The sequence below is a fragment of the Fomitiporia mediterranea genome (genome assembly GCF_000271605.1).
Source record: "Fomitiporia mediterranea MF3/22 unplaced genomic scaffold FOMMEscaffold_7, whole genome shotgun sequence".
In the NCBI taxonomy this organism is placed as follows: domain Eukaryota; kingdom Fungi; phylum Basidiomycota; class Agaricomycetes; order Hymenochaetales; family Hymenochaetaceae; genus Fomitiporia; species Fomitiporia mediterranea.
The window spans coordinates 1,761,744-1,781,289 of NW_006760392.1; the positions used below are offsets into that span (position 1 = coordinate 1,761,744).

Below are 19,546 nucleotides of genomic sequence, written 5' to 3' on the forward strand. Positions count from 1 at the left end.
ACTATCCCCCCTCTTTGTGTGATCCCTCTAAGCCTCTCACATAACCTCTCTTTCCCCTTTCTTAACAAATCGTTACCTAGTTTGTCATTGACATCTGTAATACCAGAAATGAGTATCACTACAAACACTAGGATTATATGCATAGGTGGAACGTCTACAGCTCCTATGTTTGCAAATGACATACTGTATGAAATGATTCCAGAGTTATTCCTGGATCCCATGCAGGAGTCCTTCCCAGCATTCCTCTGAGCAATTCCTCTAAACCAGAATTCACATTCCCAGTTCCGGACCTGTACCCAACATACTCAACACATAGTGAGGAGACATTAGACTCACAGAAGCCATACCAAACATGTGCAGGGTATGGTGAAGAGACAGTGGACTCACAGGAGCTGTATCTGACATACAGAGGGTATGGTGAGGAGACATTGGACTTAAATATATTTGCACCATTCAATTCCTTTAATTGTACACCCTCCTTTGAGCCTCCCTTTGAGGCCCCTCCATTTAGACCTTCCATTTGATCCTTTATCCAAGCCTTTCATCATACCTTCTTTCATAGTCTTTTTGTTTACAGCATGATTTTGTTTTATTATTCATTTATTCAGCATTTCTTTCTTGTTCTTTGTACATATATCCACCTTTGAGACAGTTAAAATTGGAGTAAATTTCTTTTATTAAATTATTCTGGACTTATTGATACATGAAGATTCTGAATAATACTTCTACAATGAATAAGGAAGGCTGCAAAGGCCTGTGGACAGTCATTCTCAAGTGAATGTTTTTGGCACATGATTGACCTTCAGGCCTGAAGCACCAGTTATTGACAAAAGTCTAATTGTGTCATTCTTTTGCCTTTATGTCTGCATCTTTGATATGGATCGTGTTCTTTGACTCGTGATATAAATAAGTGACAGCAATGCTACTGTCCAATCATCATGTAAGGAGTCATACAAATTAAAAAGTCCTGTATATTGCATTTTGAGTCCCAGTCAGACTCACCTCGGTCTGACTCCACACTCACACTCACAAAAGCACCTAACAATTCCACATCTCTCCACGCTCTGTCCCCTTTATAAAGCCAAAAACCAGAAACGTGTAAATGTGAGCAGTGGAACTGGTATGCCTGTTATGTACACTAGGTATATGACTGTGATATATACATGGAGCGTTAGGATTTTGACAAGAGTGTAATGTTCAAAGACACAAACGTACTGTGTTTGTCATTGTTGACCGCTGTCCCGATTCCTTCCGAAAGCGGAAGCACTTCTCACGCGCTTTGGATGACGCTTGCCTACAATGATCACTGTCACTGCTCTTTACCTCTTTAACATCGTTGGACACTGTGAGCATACGGTCTCCAGTAGTGCGTCCTAGACAATGAGCCTGACATTCATTTTGTAGTTCAGCGATGGCATTTCTCGGGCTCCGCAAGTGGCCAACTCCAGTGTGTTTGTCTGCTCGTCCTCACCTTGCCATACACTCATAGATTTTCTTAGGTGGCAAAACCTTTGGCGCCGTTCGTTGCTGCATCGGCTATAACTTTCTACCTCGTCAGCTCCCTTCAGAATATGGCCGTGCGCTGTGTGTCATCTATCATCGCATCTTGTTCAATTTTCTTTGAACTGACGGTTTCCTGATACAGCTGAGACGTATGCAAACGATCCGAAGAACCCGTATGCGGCGCAGATTGCGAAGGAGAAAGCTCCAGCACATCATTAGAACAGTATCTGTCACCGAACGCGGTATATGCTCTGAGAGCGTTCATTAGAGAACATTATTATTTGCAACATTTGTGTGGGATAACGATATGGATACGAGTCGGGCCGACCAACCACTACTCATGTGCATGGCAAATAATGCTCTCGCCCTGGAAGTGAACAAGATGAGTGCCCTTAAGATTCACAGGTACGCGACCTCTGATATGGCGTTGGGACGCATACTTCGCGACGATCAGACCAAGTCATATTGAATACTGAATTCTTGTCCATTTCGTCGTGAGCAAATAAGTCGTAGTAATTTCATCTGAGGAAACCTCAGTTGGCTTCGGTCACAGTGTGATTGAGTATTGAATGAAAGTGAGAGTGGAAGTAAGCAACGAATATCGCGAGTTTCTACGAACGGAAGATGGAGATGCATCCTAGCTTCCATAATTCCTAGATTTTGTTCACGGCGGCCTGCACCGTGGCGCAGATGGGCCGTGCCTTCCTGCCGGTCGCTCGCTTGTTTCGTCACTTACTCATGGTCTGCTAACGTCTCTCTCGTACCCTCATCTCGCTTTATTATTCGCCTGTGTTCCGCCCCTTATTCGACTTTTGGTCGACCGACGCTCCTTAAACCATCCCCTCCTTTCCTTGACCAACCCAACCGAGCTTGACGTTACCGGCTAGAGACCTCTGCAGCAAGACGTACCGACTTTCATGCCATTCCGTCAATCCCTTCTCAAGGGATGCCTCTTCATATACGTTCTCTCGTGTGCTGCCATATCGTGCGAGGCACGACCAGCAACGTTCAACAACGGCACTTCATTCATCTTCAGTAATGAATCTGGCACGGTCCAAATTACGGATCCGGTTATGGGGAACGCAATTGCACAGGGTTCTGCTAATGACGGTGCGGGAAACGGCATAAACGTTCCTGCACTCCTGTGGATTGTTTTCGCGTTCTTGCTTGGGATCCCGTTGTTAACTGCTGGCGTTCGTTTGGGTCGTTTCACGAGTGGTGTCGGTCTTGGCCTTGGTATCGCCGTTTCAAGTGCGTCCCTCACTCTTTCTGTTTCCTACGTTTACTGGCAATTCTGACTCGTAGTATCTTTGTTGACTTAGTATGGGCTTCTATAATCAATACTGCCAGCGAAGGCAACATCGCCGACATGGTCATCCTAGCGATCACCGTCGCCCTCTTCGTCATCGGCTTTGTTATCGGAGTCGTCACGATCGAGTACCGAGTAGGAACGGCCGTACTCGGCGCAGCAGGCGGTCTGTCGATCATGATGCGAATAATATTGATGAAGGAAGATTTACTTGTTGGAGTGTATTATGTTGATTGGTTGCTTTGTGCGGTATTTGGTGCGGTGGGATTGGTAATTGTTGTTTGGAAGGAGCGATGGGGAGTTGTAAGTCCTGCTCATCGTTTGAGCATTTTGATGAGATAAGGAAGGTTGATATTGATATTCTTTTAATAGATTGTTGGGAGCTCTGCTGCTGGCTCCTTCCTCATCTGTCTTGGGATCGACCTCCTCATCAATAAGCAGGCTGGCATGTCGCGCGGGCTTCGCTTCATGTTCGACCGAAATTCACATCATCTGTCTGTGAGTCCGCTTGAAACATAGTAACATTTGCAGTGCAGTAACTAAGATGTCCTATTAGGACATCTTTGGAACGGGATATAAACCGTTAATATCATCTCAAATCATCATGATCATCACCATCGCAGTAATGTATGTTCTTACCTTTATTCTCTTCCGGAAAAATACCTTCTAATTATAACACTTCGTTTCCTCATCGTTCTTACAGACCCATTTTCGCATATGCACAACACAAATTCTTCCCGCGTCCCTTCCGTGTTTCCCGACATCGACCGTCCTCATTCCTGGGTGACGATGCGAGCATCCGCTCACGTACCTGGATAGGTCGAATCCGCGGACGGAAACACTCTCCCATACCTCCCTCAGCCGATCCCAACTCGGATAAAAACGCAAGTACGCAAGCGCTTGTAACGAACGTCGACGTTCCCAACTCGCCGGGTGGAATGGGAGGGAAGTATCGAGATGAACCACCCCACAAGGAGGAGGTCCTACAAGCTGCAGGCGTTCCGACGCTGCAGTTTACTCAACATTGATCTTTGTTTTCACTAAAAACAATTTTTTTTGAACGGACGGACGGACTTGCTTTGCATATTTATGTAGATATACTCTGAATAACTTAAAGCCTTAGAAATGGACGGTAGATGGACGGTACTAATGGACTTACGCATTGCGTATTGGAGTTTCTTGCATCAAAACATTTTCTTGATATGCTTATTTGCATCCCAATCCCATCCTCCCTTTTATTTCCTTTTCCTTGATACGCATGTTCTCATATCATCTTCATTTGGCCTCACCTCACCTCAGCACGTCACACTAGTACTTGAACAAAGTCAGCACGAGGCTGCACAATTCCACTTATCTTGCTTTTTGCTCCTTCTCTCTTTGTTCTTGCATTCGCAACTTGACATTGCAATCCTTCGCATTGGTCCTTCGCACATTCGTCATTTCTTAGTTGCATTTGCAGTTTTTGCATTGACATGTAGGACTGGTCCAATTCTTTTCTGTGAATCAATCTTTTCTTTATCTCCCAATTGCCCAGTAGAGTGGCTCAGCTTGGCTTTGCTGGAGGGGGCAATGGACAAAAAAGGAAATCGATTCCGTTTCTGTGTACTTTGTTCCTTGTACACAACAATTGTCATGCCTTTTTGTTGCTCTGGAGTCTACGTGAAAGATACGTGTAGACCTAATATAGTCTAATATACATTCAAGAGGGGATAAAAGGTTGGACAAAGAACTGTATAAGATAGAACTAGGTGTATATCATTTGGGAAGAGTATAATACAGGAGTAACAAAAGCAGAAAGAACTCAGAGACAAAGAACACCAGGATTAAACGAAGGAACAAAAAGGTAGGGGAACAAAGACATGGACATAAAGCAATGGGACTATTATAAACGTTATAAATACGGCTCCGGATGAAGCACAAATCATCCACACCTGCATTCATCCAGAGTTTGTTATAGCCTTGAAGTAGGAGTTCTCAGGCTTGTCCTAGTACTGTTGCATCCGCGGTGGTTGCTTGTGTCGGATGGGCAACTTAATCTGGGCCTGGCTGAGGAGATGACAGAGTACTGTGTATACTTGCATTCTTCTGACGTCTGCCATTGTCTGGTTCAGACAGAAGGACCTACAAAGTATTATTACACCCTGCGCAGTGACAGGCGTACCAGTCTTTTGCAGTGCCCTGAGCACTATATATACCAAATGTTTATGACTTGTGAGTGAAACTTTACATGGAGAGAGTATAGCATACTTGTTTTTTTTTCGAGTTGCTTACTAGTATGAATTTATGTGATTCTTCAGGTTTGTCTTTTGTGTAAAACCTCTAGTGTCTTTCACAGCCCTCATGAGGGCAGAGTTACTGGCTAGGGAATAACATCCCTGTCAGTACTGAAGACATACTTGAGAACACAAGCAAAGAGGAAATTCAACATACTTAGCTTGATTGGTATGAACTGAGGCGTGTCGAGAGAGGTCACTCCTACAGCTAATCAAGCACTACAGACGTTGCAGCTAAAAGCCATGGGTAATACTCAGGTTTTGTCGAATGAGTTCGAGTAGGAGTAGGTAAGAGTAGTGAGTAGTGAGTGATGGAAGGACAGACAGATGGATGGATGCTGTGTTTCCTACACTAGGTATAATGGGCCACAAGAGATGAATTCATAGGCTTGTCACGAGTAGGAAAAATATAGTCAATGATGAAAGTAATAAGAGAGTGTCATACAGTGGACAGCAACGTATAGATTGATAACAAAGTAATAGATACAGATCTAGGGGTATATTGAAGATACGGCTCTGGGTGGGGTACGAAACGATGTATGCCTACATCCGTCAATCCATCCAGAGTCGTCAATACTCATATGGGAAGTTCCTCAGTACCTATCCCACTGGTGATAATCAAAGGAACTAGAAGCCAGATTTGAGGATGAGCTGGGCCCTGGACCTGCTCTTGGCGACTGTGGCTGCTCTGGCAAGTCATGGCGTATTGTAGCAGTAGATAGTCCATCTCTAGTAGTCGGACTTGAAGGTGACCATTGGTTGATGTTGATGTCTGAGTCCCCAGTAAAAGGTGATTCATACGTAACACTAGTGCCTGTCTGAGTTTGAGGATACAAGTATTCTTCTTCAGGATCAGGCTTTATAGCTGCTTGAGTTCGTGACGGTAGGTCTTGGCCATATGGCAAGACTAGTGTAGATGACTGGAAGGTCGTTACTGAAGAGCTTCGTCTGTCGAAGCCCGGTCCTGGCTGCAGGGCTGGCACGAAGCCATCCACTTCAGAGCTGTCTGGAATAGTAGATGAGGTGGCGAACTGGAAAGCCTGGAAATGAGGCAAAAGGGCTTGGGCGACTTGATTGGAGGAAGGTGGGCGCATTGCCTGTCCAGGATTGACGTCTTGCCGCATATTACTTGAGCCTGCTGTTTTGTAGCCCTGAGCATGTAGTCCTGAGACTTGCCTCGACACCGTTGCGTCCCCGGTGCTCTCTTGTGTCGTATGAGTGGCCTGATCTGTTGCACACCACTGAGCAAACTGAGTGCTATGTGCCCTCGCATTCTTCTCATGTCTAATACGAACGGAAGCATCCGCAAAGGTCTTGGTACATCCTTCACGACGACAAGTATACCAACGCTTTTCAGCGCCCTGTGCACTGTTATTTAACAAACGAAACGTTCACAAATTGTAAGTAAACGTATATTGTCGTGGGGCTCATTCGAGTAACTCACTGCCGAGAATTGACATGGGCATTTAGATTACCCTTCTGTGAGAAACCATGGGTGCTTCGTGGACAATCATGGTACGCGCAAAAATGTTCACTGAGTTATGAGAATTGTTCGATAAGCAATAACGATGAATACATAGATAGGGAAGAAATCCGACGTACTGCCAGTGAGCTTCACCAGTATGTATCCGAGCATGTCGGTGCTCAAGGTCATACTTGCGGCCAATGACCGCAGCGCAAATGTCACAGGTGTGAGGCATCGGAGATATTTATGTGTTGTTATTGTTAAGAGTGTTCGAGCAGGACTGCGAGAAACGTAAGAGAAAATCTACTACAGCCTATCAGCCCGCTAGAATTCCAGTTACTTATAGACAACGATTTAAGTGATTCATAGGTGTGCTCCACCAGCTCAAGGAGGAGTGGAGAACGATGCAGAGCAAAATCATTTAGGGGAGGGCAGCGGCATGTCGAATATTGAATTCGTTAGACGCGTAAAATAATATGATATTTCGCATTTCCTGGTTCTCTGCACTGGTACGCGCCCATGGGCAAACGCATAGCATTACATTCCACGCCTTGAGAATACTAAATGGCTAGCATTGCAACAAAATGGGAAAAAGAGGCCAAAGCATGAGAGTCGGTTCAAACCAGCTAATCGCTTCTGCAGACGGAAGCTTTTCCAACTTGAAGCAGTGCCGGGTTACCAGGCCTGCAAGTAAAACCCAGATGTCGAGTTTTTCCCGATAACAGATAAGTTGCATTTAAGTGAGGACATTCCTGTCCAGCCTTGTCAGACAGATATTTTAGTAGCTTAAGGTGAGATGAAAGACGATGCGCTTGACGTGGAAGCAAAAATGTAGGTCCGTCTGGCGATCGTTACCCCGCATTTATCCGATACTCCGCGACGACATGATTTCCCACCCCGGTTTACAGGCCAACTCTTGGTAAATATGCAAAATAAATCAGTAGTCCAGCAGGCCAGCTGCTAGTCTGCCAAAGTCTTACGAAGGGAGAAAATGATTATTCTTTCAGTGCCTTCAGCTAGCTTTAGGTACATCTTGAAGCTCGCATGAAAGGTGTAAGTAATGTTAATATTGTTCAATGTATGTTAAAGGATGGATAAAAATGCACAACAGGAGACTTTGTATCTACTGTCCACAAAGAACTCAATGGGGGATCTAATGAAGTAATGAAGTAAAAAGGTAATGAGGACAAGAACTGAGTGTCATACAATCAAGATAAAAAGGTATAATGTGGAAAAAGGAGCAGCTGATATAAACAGAAAACGGGTATACAGAAGATACGGCTGTGTTAGAATATACAAAAGTGTCAAAAGGTATTTGTTTTTAGGTCTCTATCTGTCCATCCAGAGTTCACCGGTTCTCCACCTTGGTGTTTACTTCACCTATATCCTATTGATAGTATCCAAAAAAACTTGAGCCTGGGTTAGAGAAGGAGCTGGGCCCCGGTCCTGCTCCGTATGTTTGTGACCAATCGTAGGTGTTCTGTGCTCCTACAAAAGAGGATGGTCCAGGCCCTCCTGCTGACGGGTACGAGTCAATCCATTCGGTAGCGTTAGCGTTCGTGTTCGTGTTCGTGTTCGTGTTCGTGTTCGTGTTCGTGTTCGTGTTCGTGTTCGTGTTTGTGTATCCGTTCACAGGACATTCGTATGGAGTGTCGATGATAGTTTGAGGTGAGAATACAAGTATTCCTCGGGTTCAAGCATTGTATTTGCTTGAGAATAGTAAGGGTTTTGTGTAAACTCCAAACACGATGCAGTCAATGTGGATAATTCCGGTATACCGCCAAAGGGGTCCACCTGGGTTTGCAAGTTCGGCATGAAGTGGTCTTCTGTAAGGTAGTTTTGCTCAGTATATGAGACTGGCAACCCGTCAACTTGAGAAGACGGATGTGGGGGAAGAGGCTCTTGGATGTATAGTGGTTGGGCTGCCATTGCCGGGTAGGCATTGTCTTGATATTGCACGCTATTTGATCCTGTTATTTGGTTTTGATGCGGAAGTCCTTCTGCCTGACCCAACGTTACATCGTCCCCAGTGGTTGCTTGTATGGGGGTAGCCTGGGCCGATACTTCCTGACGAGCAGGCAGAGAGCTGTGTATCCTTGCACTTTTCTCATGTCGAATGCGGGCTGATGGATCCGCGAACCTCTTCTCGCAACCTTCTATCCGGCAAGTATACCAGGTTTTCGAAGAGTCCTGTACACTGTATGTACAAAATGTCCATAAGTCGTAAGTCAAACTTTACGTGGAGAGAGAATAGTATGCTCGTCGAGTTACTTACTGTATAGAGTTAATATGCTTATTGAGGTTTGCCTTTTGATTGAAACCTCGGGTTTGTCTATCACAACCCTCATGAGGGCACAAATGTCGACTAAGGAACAGCATCCCTGTCAGTACTGACGATGGACTCGGAAACACAGGTACGGAGGAAAGGTCAACATACTTAGCTTGATCCATATGTATTAAGGCGTGTCGAGAGAGGTCACTCTTACGGCTAACGGAAGCGCCGCAGACCTCGCAGGAGAAAGCCATCAATAATACTCAAGTTTTGTTGAATGTATTCAAGAAGGAGTAGGTGAGAGTAATGAGTAGTGAGTGACAGAAGGAAGAACAGACGGACGCTCGGACTATGTATCCCGAACTGGGTACAATGGGCCACAAGAGAGAAAATATGGGTCTGACGCGAGTAGGAAGGATACAGTTGACGATGAAGGTGAGAGGAGAGTGTAGAAGGTGGATAACAAGGTATAAATTGAAAAACAAAGTGAAGATACAAGTCTATGGGTATATTACGGCTCTGCATGGAATACGAAACAATTTATGCCTACATCCTCCAATCCATCCAGAGTTCGTCAATATTCATCCGGGAAGTTCCTCAGTACTTATCCCATTGGTGGTAACCAAAGAAATGTGAGTTTGGATTCGAGGAGGAGCTGGGTCCTGGACCTGCTCCCGAAGATTGCAATTGATCTTGGAAGTCCTGGCGTGCAGCACTAGTGGATGACCCAGCTTCAGCATTCGAGCTTGGAGGGAACCAGTGGTTGTCATCAACATCGACGTTGTAACCCGCAGTATGAGAAGATTCATAGATAGCACTAGTGCCAGTCTGAGTCTGAGGGTACGTGTGGTCTTCGGGATCAGGCTTTACAATCGCTTGAGCTTCCAATGGTTGTTCTTGGCCATATGTCGAGAAGGGTGTAGACGACTGGAACGTTGTCGTTGAAGAGCTTCTTCTGTCGAAGTCCAGTCCTGGCTGTGGGGCCGGCATGAAGTTGTCTACTGCAGAGCTGCTTGGAACGGTAGAGGAGACCGGGATCTGGAAAGCTTGAGAAGGTGGCAAGGGGGCTTGGGGGACTTGATTGGAGGAGACTGGTTGTGTTGTCTCTCCTAGATTGACGTTCTGTTGCATATTACCCAACCAAGTTAAGCCGTAGCCTTGAATCGATGGTCCTGAAGCTTGTCCCGGAGCCATTACATCTCCAGTAATCGGCTGAGTCGGGTGAGCAGCCGGACTCGCTCCAGACCAATGAACAAACGGGTTGTTGTGCGCCCTCGTGTTCTTCTCATGCCTACTACGAACGGAAGCGTCCAAGAACTTCCCGGTACATCCCGCACGACGACAATAGTACCAACGTCTCGCAGCACCTTGCGCACTGTAATGTGCCGAACGAAACGTCCACAAATTGTAAGCAATCACGTCGCTAAGTGAAGTTTACCCGAATTGCTTTAATACTTACTGTTTGGAATTGATATGGGTATTCAGGTTACCCTTCTGCGAGAAACCGCGGGTGCTGCGCGGACACTCCGGGTATGGACAAAAATGCTCGCTGGGTAATGAGAGGATTCGTTTGATAAGTGTCAACGATGGAAACACAAATAAAAAGGAATTCCAACGTACTAAGCTTCGCCAGTATGTATCTTGGCATGACGATGCTCGAGGTCGTATTTGCGGCTAAGGGCCGCACCGCAAACGTTACAAATATAAGGCATCGGAGGTATTTAGGCGTTGTTAGTCGCTGAACGAGCTCAGGTCGGAGTAGTCGAGAGAAGTCAGAGAAAAGTTTACTACAGCATATCAGCACCGCTAGAACTCGGGTTACTTATAGACAACGAGTTAAGTGGCATATATCAGCGCTCTGCCAGTGCAAGGAAAAATAGAAAATGAGGCGGGGTAATGGAAATTTGAGGAGCAGCAGCGTATTGAGAATTGAATACGTTGGACGCGCAAAATATTATGATATTTCGCATTTCTTGGTTCTTTGCACCGGTACACGTTGACAGGCAGGCGCATAGCGTTGCATTCCACGCCTTGAGAGCATTTTTGGGCTAGTATTGGGTTAGAAAAGGAAAAAGAGGCCAGAGCACGAGAAACGACTTAGTTGCTCCCGTAGACGGAAGCTATTTCGAGCTTGAGCAGTGCCGGGCGACCGGGCCTGGAAGTAAAACCCACGGAATGAGTTTTACTTGATAACAGATAAATCATCGTTGGGCAAAGACATTCCTGTTTAGCCTTGTTAGATAGATATTTTGGTGGCTTGAAGTTGAAAGACGATGCGATTGACGTGGAAGCAAAACGTAGATGCGTCGATCTGGCGATCGTTTCCACATTCGTCCGATACACTGCAAAAGTATTTCCCCTCCAGTTTACAGACCATATCTTAGTGAGTTCAACAACATTGGCGCCAAAAGGCGACCAACAATATGCGTGGTCCATTCCGACTACGAAATAACTCACCAAAGTAATCGCCAAATATGTATATGTTAAATGAGACAGAAAGACATAATTTATGTACAGCTTTTATCAGGTTAAAGACAGTACCAATACACACACGACTCAAAAAGGCAGCCGTATAATTAGTAGTACAGACCAGACGACGAGAGACACAGAGCAAATAACAGTATCATGCAGAGAGAGTCAGAGAGAAAAAGAGAAGTTTGTCGTGCCAACAAGACTTAGTATCACATCGTCCATCCGAGTTCAAAGTAAACTATGTCCGCAAAGAGAAGAATTCCATCAACTTTCCTTTTTGTTATTCCCCTCCAGCTCGTCCTTCTCGGTAGAGACGTCAGCTTCGGCGTCTTCGGAGCCAGAGCCGCCCTCCGCGTCAGCATCGCCATCAACCAGGCCGTTTGCCTGTACGTTCTGCCCATTTGCCGCCATGGCCACCTTTGCGACAGCCTCAGCAAAAGCAGTGGATGATGGTCCACCATTGAGGTTAGGGTCAATCTGCGCCGCCGCACCAGGCATTGGAATAGTACCGAATGGAGACGGTGCTGTAAGTGGTCGATGGAAACGCGACCGGAAATCGTTCGGGTCATGTTGATCACTCATAGGTGGTGGGCCAAATGGATGTGAAGGGGGCGGTGGAGGACCGGCACTCGGACCCGGGCCGTTCTGCTGCAGCTCTGTCTGCTGTTGCTGTTGTTCTGGGTGCTGTTGGTCACCTTGCTGTTGTCGGCTCGCCTGAGCAACCTGTTCAGCATAATGAAGTCGGCGCTAGCAGGATGCATATATCATTAAGTTCCGGTGATTTTCAAACGAGTAGTCATCAGAACGCTAGCAGAATCGAAGCGAGTGATGATAGATCGTATGATACTCACAGCATGATCCCACTGGTCCCAAGCCGCTGAAAGGATGGGCTCAAGAGAACAAAGCTCCTCATTGGTCATACTGAGCGATCGTAGGAGATGAGCCTTCAAAAGCGGGGAACATGATAATGAAAGCAATAGCGTCGACGCGAATGTCTGACCCCCTGTCTGTCCACCCGCTGAGGGCTGATACTGATTTTCGGGATTGCCCATGTCTGCGGGTTGCGCGTTAGGCGGTAAGACGGGTTGATACTGGCCGTCCGGTTGTAGCGCGTAATGCACTTCCTCGGGTAGGATACCGTTCTCGCCCATCGCAAGCCCCAACTCCGCCATTTTCTTTTGCTTCACCAATGCCCGATGTTTCCGCTGTCGCTCACGCGCGGCTGCCCGAACCTTTTCCCGACGCTCCTCCTCTTCCTTTGTGAGTTGCGGCGGCTCTGCGGGTGGAGGGGCTGGCTGCTGAATCTGGGCAGAGGGACCCGCAGTAGGTTGAACAGCGCCTGTGAATGCCCCGAGGGTGTTACGGCGGTCCCGTTCCCGCTTACGGCGTTGACGTTCGGCCGCTTTGGCACGCTTTGCAGCTAACTTCGGGTCGAGGTCCTGCTCGGGAGCGCGCCCACGCTTGCGTGGCGACGCCCCAGTAGAATCGGGCTGCAGCTGGCCTGTCGGGGCAGACACGGTGTCATAAGCATGGTTGAAAGTAGGTGCGGTGTTCATTTTTTGTCGGGAGGTCGGACGGGGACGCGCTAGTAACGATGCGTTACAGGACGTGTTCGTTTAGCTGAGCTACGGCGCGTTCAGTGACGACGAAAGGGTCACAAGTGACGGTACTTGTCAAAGGTGACAACAAATTCCCGTTTTGTTCAGTATTCACACTCCGATTCAATACTATGATTATGTCATGTATTTCATTTTACAATTTAATCACTTCCGAGTCCCGACGACAAAAATAAAGAATAAACCTTTACACGAAAGCATATTATATTACAGCGGAAATACCATACATGTGCGAACTACTTGAGTTTAGGGTTTGCTGGTGACGAGGAAGGTTCTGCAGGCGGTACTCCCCAATCCGGTACGCCTTTCGGTCGCTCAATTCGCTTTGGTTCCCAATCCTGTGCTGCCGAGGATTGGATTCGCTGAACGAGCAAACAAATATCTCGTAAGACAGGTTTGAAACTGAAGATCAACGATGAACCTACATAGTATTCTTCTCGAATGTCAATCTTCTTTCTATTCTTCTTTAGTCCAAGTTCATCCTCCTTTGACACCTACACAGACGCAGTAAGATATGATATTCAAATGATTAAAGGCAGTACAGAGTCTTACATTGGAGTGTCGCTGACTCTGCAGGTCATACCGCGTCTGCGTGAACGTCGTTAACGCGAACGACGAGCCGACAATCAAGAGCACGAACGGCACGCCAAACAACAACGGATTTCGTCGGATTGTGCTGTTTAGCTGACTCTGGTTGACTGGATTAGAAGAGAACGTAGGCATAGTCATCTATTATCGCATTTGAGACGTGTTCAGCTAGAGTTGTACGCTGCAGTACGTGCGTGCTCGCTGCGTACAGTGTCGGATGGACTCGCTAACGATCGACGTCACCCACAGACGGCCGGATAACGCCGAGAGAAATTACAAGCGCAGACCCGCCAAACAAGCGCGCTGTTCGTCTGTCTTAATTTATTCCCCAACCTTGTCTCCACATTCGTCTCTGTGTCAATCACGACTCGTCCGTGCAATCAAAGGTCGTGCTCTTCCCACCATGAGCGGTCAGTCACTACCTCCAGATTTTTTAAAAGTAGAGATGTTGATATCAGTGTCTGCGCATATAGTCACCGTCGTACTTGGTGCGCAATGGGGTGACGAAGGTAAAGGGAAGCTTGTCGATATTCTTAGCGCGGAGATGGATATTTGTGCACGGTGTGCGGGAGGGAACAATGCCGGCCATACGATTGTCGTACCGATGGGTCCGCAGAAGATCGAGAAGAAATTTGCGTTCCACTTGCTTCCCAGTGGTGAGTGGTTCTCGTCGAATCTTCTTGTAAGGTTCGAAAGCTGGAAGATTTTGATTTCAATTAGGCCTTGTCAACCCGAGTTGTGTTGGCTTGATCGGATCAGGCGTTGTGGTTCATCTACCATCATTCTTTGAAGAACTTGATGCGTTGCAAGCTCAAGGTACGTATCTCTAAGATTTCTTCCGTCGTATGTAAAAATCTAAATTTGACGATTAGGCCTCGACTGCACGGGCAGACTCTTCGTCTCCGATCGCGCACATCTCGTATTCGATTTTCACCAAATCGTCGATGGGCTGAAAGAAGTCGAGCTGGGTGGATCAAGGTGCCTTACATTTCTACCTTTAGTTCGCGAACTGCTACGTAAATTTTTGTTTTATCGGGTTTACAGCATTGGTACGACGAAGAAGGGTATTGGCCCGGCGTACTCTGGCAAAGCTTCCCGCTCGGGTTTGCGTGTGCACCATTTGTTCAATCATGATGCGTTTGCTGCCAAGTTCCGCAAGATCGTTGAAGGCCGATTCAAGCGATATGGGCATTTTGAATATGACACGGAAGGGGAGATCGTTCGGTACAAGGTAAACACCCCATTCATTGAATCTTATGGAGGATTTATTCCTGATTTTGACAACGACAGAAACTCGCTGAACGTCTAAAGCCATACGTGCTCGACTCGCTTGCCTTCCTACACCTCCAACTCACGCAAAACAAGCGCGTCCTAGTCGAAGGCGCGAACGCACTCATGCTAGACCTGGACTTCGGTACCTACCCCTTCGTCACTTCGTCCTCCACCTCAATAGGTGGAGTATGCACAGGTCTCGGAATCCCACCACGCCTCATCGGTCCAACCATCGGCGTCGTCAAAGCGTACACGACGCGCGTTGGCGGCGGACCTTTCCCTACTGAACAGCTAAATTCTATAGGTGAACATCTACAAGAAGTCGGCATGGAATATGGTGTAACGACGGGTAGACGAAGACGGTGTGGATGGCTAGACCTCGTCGTACTGCGTCATTCGTGCCTCATCAATGGATACACGTCTCTCAACCTTACGAAACTCGATGTTCTCGACGACCTTGCGGAAATCCAGGTTGCAGTTGGGTATAAAGTCGAAGGTAACGAGCTCCTAGGGTTTCCTGCGGACTTGGACGTACTTGCAAAGGTCGGCGTAGTATACGAATCATTCCCTGGTTGGAAGACTTCCATATCCGAAGTGAGGAACTACGAGGCGTTACCCGTTAATTGTAGAAAGTATGTCGAGTTCATAGAGAACTTTATCGGAGTTGGCGTCGAGTGGATTGGTGTCGGACCCGGAAGACACAGTATGATTAAGAAGTCACTTACCAATGGGCGTTCATAACGCAGAACTTTGTACGTAGAATGTAGAAAGAGAATATTCCTTAGATGTCGTATATCAACAGGAGGGAAATAGTGAAATAGAAGAATGGAAGACAAAACTACGAAGCCGACACCTCATCTACCCGCGTCATCTTCATCAACCCTCTACTAAACCCAGCTGCAACCGCACTGAACCCTCCCTCTTTCACCTCCGACGCAAACACATCATGCTGACCCGCAAGACGTTCATTATTTCGCCGAATCTCCCGCACCATCCCATGTGAGCGTGCGCAATTCGGGCACTCTGTCTCGTTCTCTGCGAGACAGCGCTGATGATAACTGTGATTACACATGAAGTGGACGGTAGGAAGGTCGAGTTGACCGCCGCATTGTGAGCAGCGAGTGACATGGAAGACACGTGGGTGTTCTGGGTCTGAGAGTTCCTCTACTTGCTTGAGCTTTGTACGCGTTTCGTCGCGGTATGAGTTGATAAGTTGTTGGTCCTATCAATTATAAAGAAAATTAGCCAGAGAAATCTCCAACACGAAAGGAGGGGGAAAAGAGACTAACAGCTTGGATCTCATCTCTGGACTCCTTGATTCGTATCAACATCCACTGCTTCACTAGTCCGACGCTCGTGACATTATTCCTGCTAAGAACCTGAATAACACTAAGTGGAGGCATAATCTTCTCGCGTTCGATGGTCTCCAATACACCTTCCAGCTCCTGTGCATGTCTACTCAGTAGCTCAGCGCTCGATGTCAAGAACCGCAGGGCAAGTGTATACAGGTGATAGTTCTCTGGGCCATAGCGTTCCAGAGCGCGTAGGACTTCCGTTGACGCCTCAGGCACATGTGCTTCCGTTTCCTGAGCCATCCAGAATCTCAGTATGTCCTCATACATGCCCAATTTCTCCCATAAGAGTACAAGGCCTGGAGTGAAATCGCGCGTGGCACATAACATGAGTGTATGTGTTGGGTCGTAGGGTAGAGTGCTACTTTTCAATAATGCGAGTGCCTTTGCACGCAACAGGCTGTCTTCACCTTCGTTTTCCGCCAGGGTAAGGTACAGTTCGAGTAGGGTGTTCCACACGGCCGTTTGGTCGCGCTTATCAGCATCCTCGTCCAGCGGCGCAGGTAATGCATCACTGTCCGATACTGATACCTCTTCAGTCGATTGTCCCCATCGCCGTAAAGCCACAGCCTCTAGAAAGACAACGAATTTCTCCGAGTTGTCAACAAAATGAGAGAAATATTGACGTGGAGAAGGTCTTCGTTCGGGTTTTGGCTTCACATTGATCGTAGGTGGTGCGGGAGACCCCGTACGTGGAGTATCATGAACAGAATTGGCCCGCCGAGGCTGTTTTGATTCGTCTGCTTGCTTGACAGTAGCGGTGGATGGTGAAGGTGGCGTGCTTTCGGGAGCAGCTGGTGCTACCCTGCCTAATGCGAGATACGAGAGGTATGAGGACGTAGCCGGAGGAGGACTTTTCTTCGCCGACGCAAGATCGTCGGGTTCACTTGGACCACTTCCGGTACAAATGTCAATGAGAAGCTGTGTCGTTTCATCCGGCAAATTTGCAAGTAGAACACGACCGTAGCGCGCAAGGTTGCTCTCCGTCTAATCGGATAATCAGCGAAATAAATCCTTCAATGTGTTGAAAACGTACCGTTTCAGGTTCTAAACGCCTTACATAGGCAAGTGCATCCTTGTAATTAGCCGCGTCCTCCACCTGAATCCGCAAGTAGTCCTCATGTCGTTTGTACTTCTTCGCAAGGTAGCTTGCGTGTTCAAAATACCCTGCCTGCCGACACACTCGGATCGCGGTCTCGAGATCGAACGGAGGTTCATCGGACTTAGAGTCGCTATCGGAAGAAGGCCGTGCTTCAGTCTTGATGAAGCTATCCAGGCGAGACACATCTTTCAGCTTCGTGTATGTGTTCAGGAGAAGCGTGGTGTGCTCCGAGTTGGCGAGGCCTAGCGAATGTAGGTCTTGGAGGTAAGTGACAAGGTTGTGAATACGCTGTGCATCAAGGAACTGTAACCGCTTTTGTCAATGCATGTACCTTGCGTCAAATAGGGAAACAAACCTTTCTGATAACATAACTGGGTTGCAAGAACCCGATCGTCTTGATAAACTGATGCATGGAGCCATCATAATCTCCTTTACTATAGAGGTGGTCGCCATACTGTCGATGAATGTCTGCGACGCTCGACTCATCCAGCCCTTGAGTTTTGGCGAGGTTCAGTGCGAGAAGGTAGAGATTTTTCCGATACAGCATGTCCAACTTCTCTGGTGTAGATTTTTCTTCAAGGCAAAACAACTAGTAAGACGTACTTTAGAACAGAGCGAGCAACTTTACAGGCTAAGTGCTTTACCTTTCCATCATTCGTCAGAACATATATATGTCCCCATTCAGAGACGACGGCTCGCGCACCGCCTACAAAAGTATCCGAGTACGCAACGAATTTGTTCTCCAGGTCAAAAACGGTGACTTTGGAAACATCTGTCCTATCGGGAAGCGAATTCTTCGAGACGAAATTCCTTACGGTTGCGGAGTTCGTCGCTGCACTCGCCGTGAATGGAGGGGAAACGATGACAAGGTAGTTCAAGTGCGTGTGAATTGACGATTTGTAACCTTCATATTAATTTTGAGAAAATGAAAATCGGTGTAAAAAATTTAGCAGCGGAAAACTCACCCTCGTAAGCTACTGAAGCGCCTCTACCTTCAGTTCCATACATGTAAATAGCTTCATCTCGAGCAACCACGATATCTCTCGCACGCCAATCCATCACGGCACAGCCAAGGTTCCCTCCTACCTCATCTACGACCCGCGGACTGCCGCCACTGCCTTTTCCAGAGACCTGGAAACACAGAACACGACTTGTAGTTGTAACAAAGAGGTGCAAATGAGGTGCTTCTTCTGCATGAGCCGCGCTAGGCTCGCGAAATCCCAATCCTGTGATGGGTTCGGTTGGAGCCTCGAGTAATGTGCGAGATTTGGGAAGCGCAGAGAGAGCTGTTGAGCTCGATAGAGACTGGTCAAGATGCCGATACAGCAGAACAGTGCCATCCGCGAGTCCAATGGCTAGATGCGAAAGTGACGCTGACAGAGCTACCGTCGATACCTGACCAGGCGTTAGGAACATAAAGAATAATCTGAGAGGAAAATTACAGGGTGAGGCCGTGTACCGTGTTGTATCTTGACGGAGCGTAATAAAGTAGGCATTCCAGTCTTCTTGTCGATCTTTCCGAGATCCCAGATCTTCAGTAACGGGGAAGGGACATTCTCCTCCTCCTATACACACACTGTCAGCAAGAGAAAAAACTAGAATAGACGTAGCAGGATACTCACTCCTATAGTGACCAGTGTACCCTTCCTGTCAACCATCTGCGTCACTCGTCCTCCTACATGAGCGACCCAGCTCCGAACGGACTCAAACTCCTTGTTAAGAATATGTATACTGCCATATATATCCGCGAGTAAGACTCCGGCAGTAGAAGCTGTGATTACTGATATCTCTGGAGTATTCTTCTACCTTCTATTAGTATATGTGTTCGAAACAGTATTAGCCAGCATACCTTGAATATTTCTGGTGGGCTGGCCAGATCATGGACGTCCTTTACAGGGTTGGAATCAAAGAAAGGGAAATGCTTCCACTAGATACATAATTTAGAGTTCGATACCGTATTGTTCGAAGCATCACGCACTACTGGAGGAGCACTTGATGACGCTGCTAATGTTGCGGCAGGCATGGTACGTCTTTCCTTACCAGCTTAGCTTAGCGCCACGAGTTCGCAGAATCTTAGCTTCAGAAAAGTTCTTGAGTCGTGAAACATACAGTAGGTTAGAAGAGTATAGCTGTTATCTGCGCATAACTCGTGAGAGAGGAATTGGCAACTTAGTGGTCCAATATAGAGCTGATGACACGCATTTGCTGTGGACTACGGACGCACATGGGGCATTTCACAATTCCTTACCTTAAAAAATAACTTACATAATGATAAACATTATTTGAAATTTATTTTCCCATTTTTGACCTAGCAAAAATTAT

General features: G+C 47.0%; 7 protein-coding genes across 7 annotated transcripts; 2 read left to right on the forward strand and 5 right to left on the reverse strand.

Moving 5' to 3' along the window:
- Positions 1–1,411: 1,411 nt before the first annotated feature.
- FOMMEDRAFT_51366 (uncharacterized protein) lies at positions 1,412–1,701 on the forward strand (the record flags this gene model as incomplete). Its single annotated transcript, XM_007267492.1, has 3 exons — positions 1,412–1,447; positions 1,500–1,584; positions 1,646–1,701. Coding segments are annotated over 3 exons (177 nt in total), but the record flags the coding sequence as incomplete, so codon positions are not given.
- Positions 1,702–2,331: 630 nt separating this feature from the next.
- Positions 2,332–4,332, forward strand: FOMMEDRAFT_168671 (uncharacterized protein). The gene is made up of 5 exons (XM_007267493.1): positions 2,332–2,754; positions 2,826–3,115; positions 3,185–3,310; positions 3,369–3,439; positions 3,516–4,332. The coding sequence occupies exons 1-5, from the start codon at positions 2,421–2,423 to the stop codon at positions 3,838–3,840; spliced, it is 1,146 nt and encodes a 381-aa protein (XP_007267555.1). The 5' UTR covers positions 2,332–2,420; the 3' UTR covers positions 3,841–4,332.
- Positions 4,333–5,678: 1,346 nt separating this feature from the next.
- Positions 5,679–6,785, reverse strand: FOMMEDRAFT_157332 (uncharacterized protein; the record flags this gene model as incomplete). Its single annotated transcript, XM_007267494.1, has 3 exons — positions 5,679–6,453; positions 6,530–6,619; positions 6,688–6,785. 3 exons carry the CDS (start codon positions 6,783–6,785, stop codon positions 5,679–5,681), a joined length of 963 nt encoding a protein of 320 aa, XP_007267556.1.
- Positions 6,786–7,716: 931 nt separating this feature from the next.
- FOMMEDRAFT_168672 (uncharacterized protein) lies at positions 7,717–9,076 on the reverse strand (the record flags this gene model as incomplete). The annotated part of the gene is made up of 3 exons (XM_007267495.1): positions 7,717–8,236; positions 8,329–8,747; positions 8,826–9,076. 3 exons carry the CDS (start codon positions 9,074–9,076, stop codon positions 7,938–7,940), a joined length of 969 nt encoding a protein of 322 aa, XP_007267557.1. The 3' UTR covers positions 7,717–7,937.
- A 219-nt stretch (positions 9,077–9,295) lies between these two features.
- FOMMEDRAFT_168673 (uncharacterized protein) lies at positions 9,296–10,534 on the reverse strand (the record flags this gene model as incomplete). Its single annotated transcript, XM_007267496.1, has 3 exons — positions 9,296–10,197; positions 10,282–10,371; positions 10,443–10,534. The coding sequence occupies 3 exons, from the start codon at positions 10,532–10,534 to the stop codon at positions 9,420–9,422; spliced, it is 960 nt and encodes a 319-aa protein (XP_007267558.1). The 3' UTR covers positions 9,296–9,419.
- A 755-nt stretch (positions 10,535–11,289) lies between these two features.
- FOMMEDRAFT_168674 (uncharacterized protein) lies at positions 11,290–12,849 on the reverse strand. Its single transcript, XM_007267497.1, has 2 exons — positions 12,146–12,849; positions 11,290–12,041 (listed from the first exon to the last, which is right to left on the reverse strand). Exons 1-2 carry the CDS (start codon positions 12,464–12,466, stop codon positions 11,559–11,561), a joined length of 804 nt encoding a protein of 267 aa, XP_007267559.1. The 5' UTR covers positions 12,467–12,849; the 3' UTR covers positions 11,290–11,558.
- A 637-nt stretch (positions 12,850–13,486) lies between these two features.
- On the reverse strand, positions 13,487–19,392 carry FOMMEDRAFT_20927 (uncharacterized protein). Its single transcript, XM_007267498.1, has 15 exons — positions 19,203–19,392; positions 19,074–19,151; positions 18,847–19,023; positions 18,667–18,789; positions 18,190–18,619; positions 17,869–18,128; positions 17,580–17,813; positions 17,159–17,527; positions 16,060–17,109; positions 14,787–15,992; positions 14,371–14,727; positions 14,219–14,314; positions 13,972–14,154; positions 13,748–13,908; positions 13,487–13,684 (listed from the first exon to the last, which is right to left on the reverse strand). The coding sequence occupies exons 1-10, from the start codon at positions 19,245–19,247 to the stop codon at positions 15,609–15,611; spliced, it is 3,150 nt and encodes a 1,049-aa protein (XP_007267560.1). The 5' UTR covers positions 19,248–19,392; the 3' UTR covers positions 13,487–13,684; positions 13,748–13,908; positions 13,972–14,154; positions 14,219–14,314; positions 14,371–14,727; positions 14,787–15,608.
- Positions 19,393–19,546: the final 154 nt, after the last annotated feature.

Excerpts from the sequence above, each read along its gene's own strand:
- FOMMEDRAFT_168671 (XM_007267493.1), top strand. The coding sequence starts at position 2,421 with ATGCCATTCCGTCAATCCCTTCTCAAGGGATGCCTCTTCATATACGTT. Across the intron at positions 3,116-3,184 it reads GGAAGGAGCGATGGGGAGTT|ATTGTTGGGAGCTCTGCTGC; the intron begins GTAAGTCCTGCT and ends TTCTTTTAATAG. Across the intron at positions 3,440-3,515 it reads ATCATCACCATCGCAGTAAT|ACCCATTTTCGCATATGCAC; the intron begins GTATGTTCTTAC and ends TCGTTCTTACAG.
- FOMMEDRAFT_168674 (XM_007267497.1), bottom strand. The coding sequence starts at position 12,466 with ATGGCGGAGTTGGGGCTTGCGATGGGCGAGAACGGTATCCTACCCGAG. Across the intron at positions 12,042-12,145 it reads GGGACCAGTGGGATCATGCT|CGCCGACTTCATTATGCTGA; the intron begins GTGAGTATCATA and ends GCATCCTGCTAG.
- FOMMEDRAFT_20927 (XM_007267498.1), bottom strand. The coding sequence starts at position 19,247 with ATGCCTGCCGCAACATTAGCAGCGTCATCAAGTGCTCCTCCAGTA. Across the intron at positions 18,620-18,666 it reads ACGGTACACGGCCTCACCCT|GTATCGACGGTAGCTCTGTC; the intron begins GTAATTTTCCTC and ends ACGCCTGGTCAG. Across the intron at positions 15,993-16,059 it reads CCAGAGATGAGATCCAAGCT|GACCAACAACTTATCAACTC; the intron begins GTTAGTCTCTTT and ends TATAATTGATAG.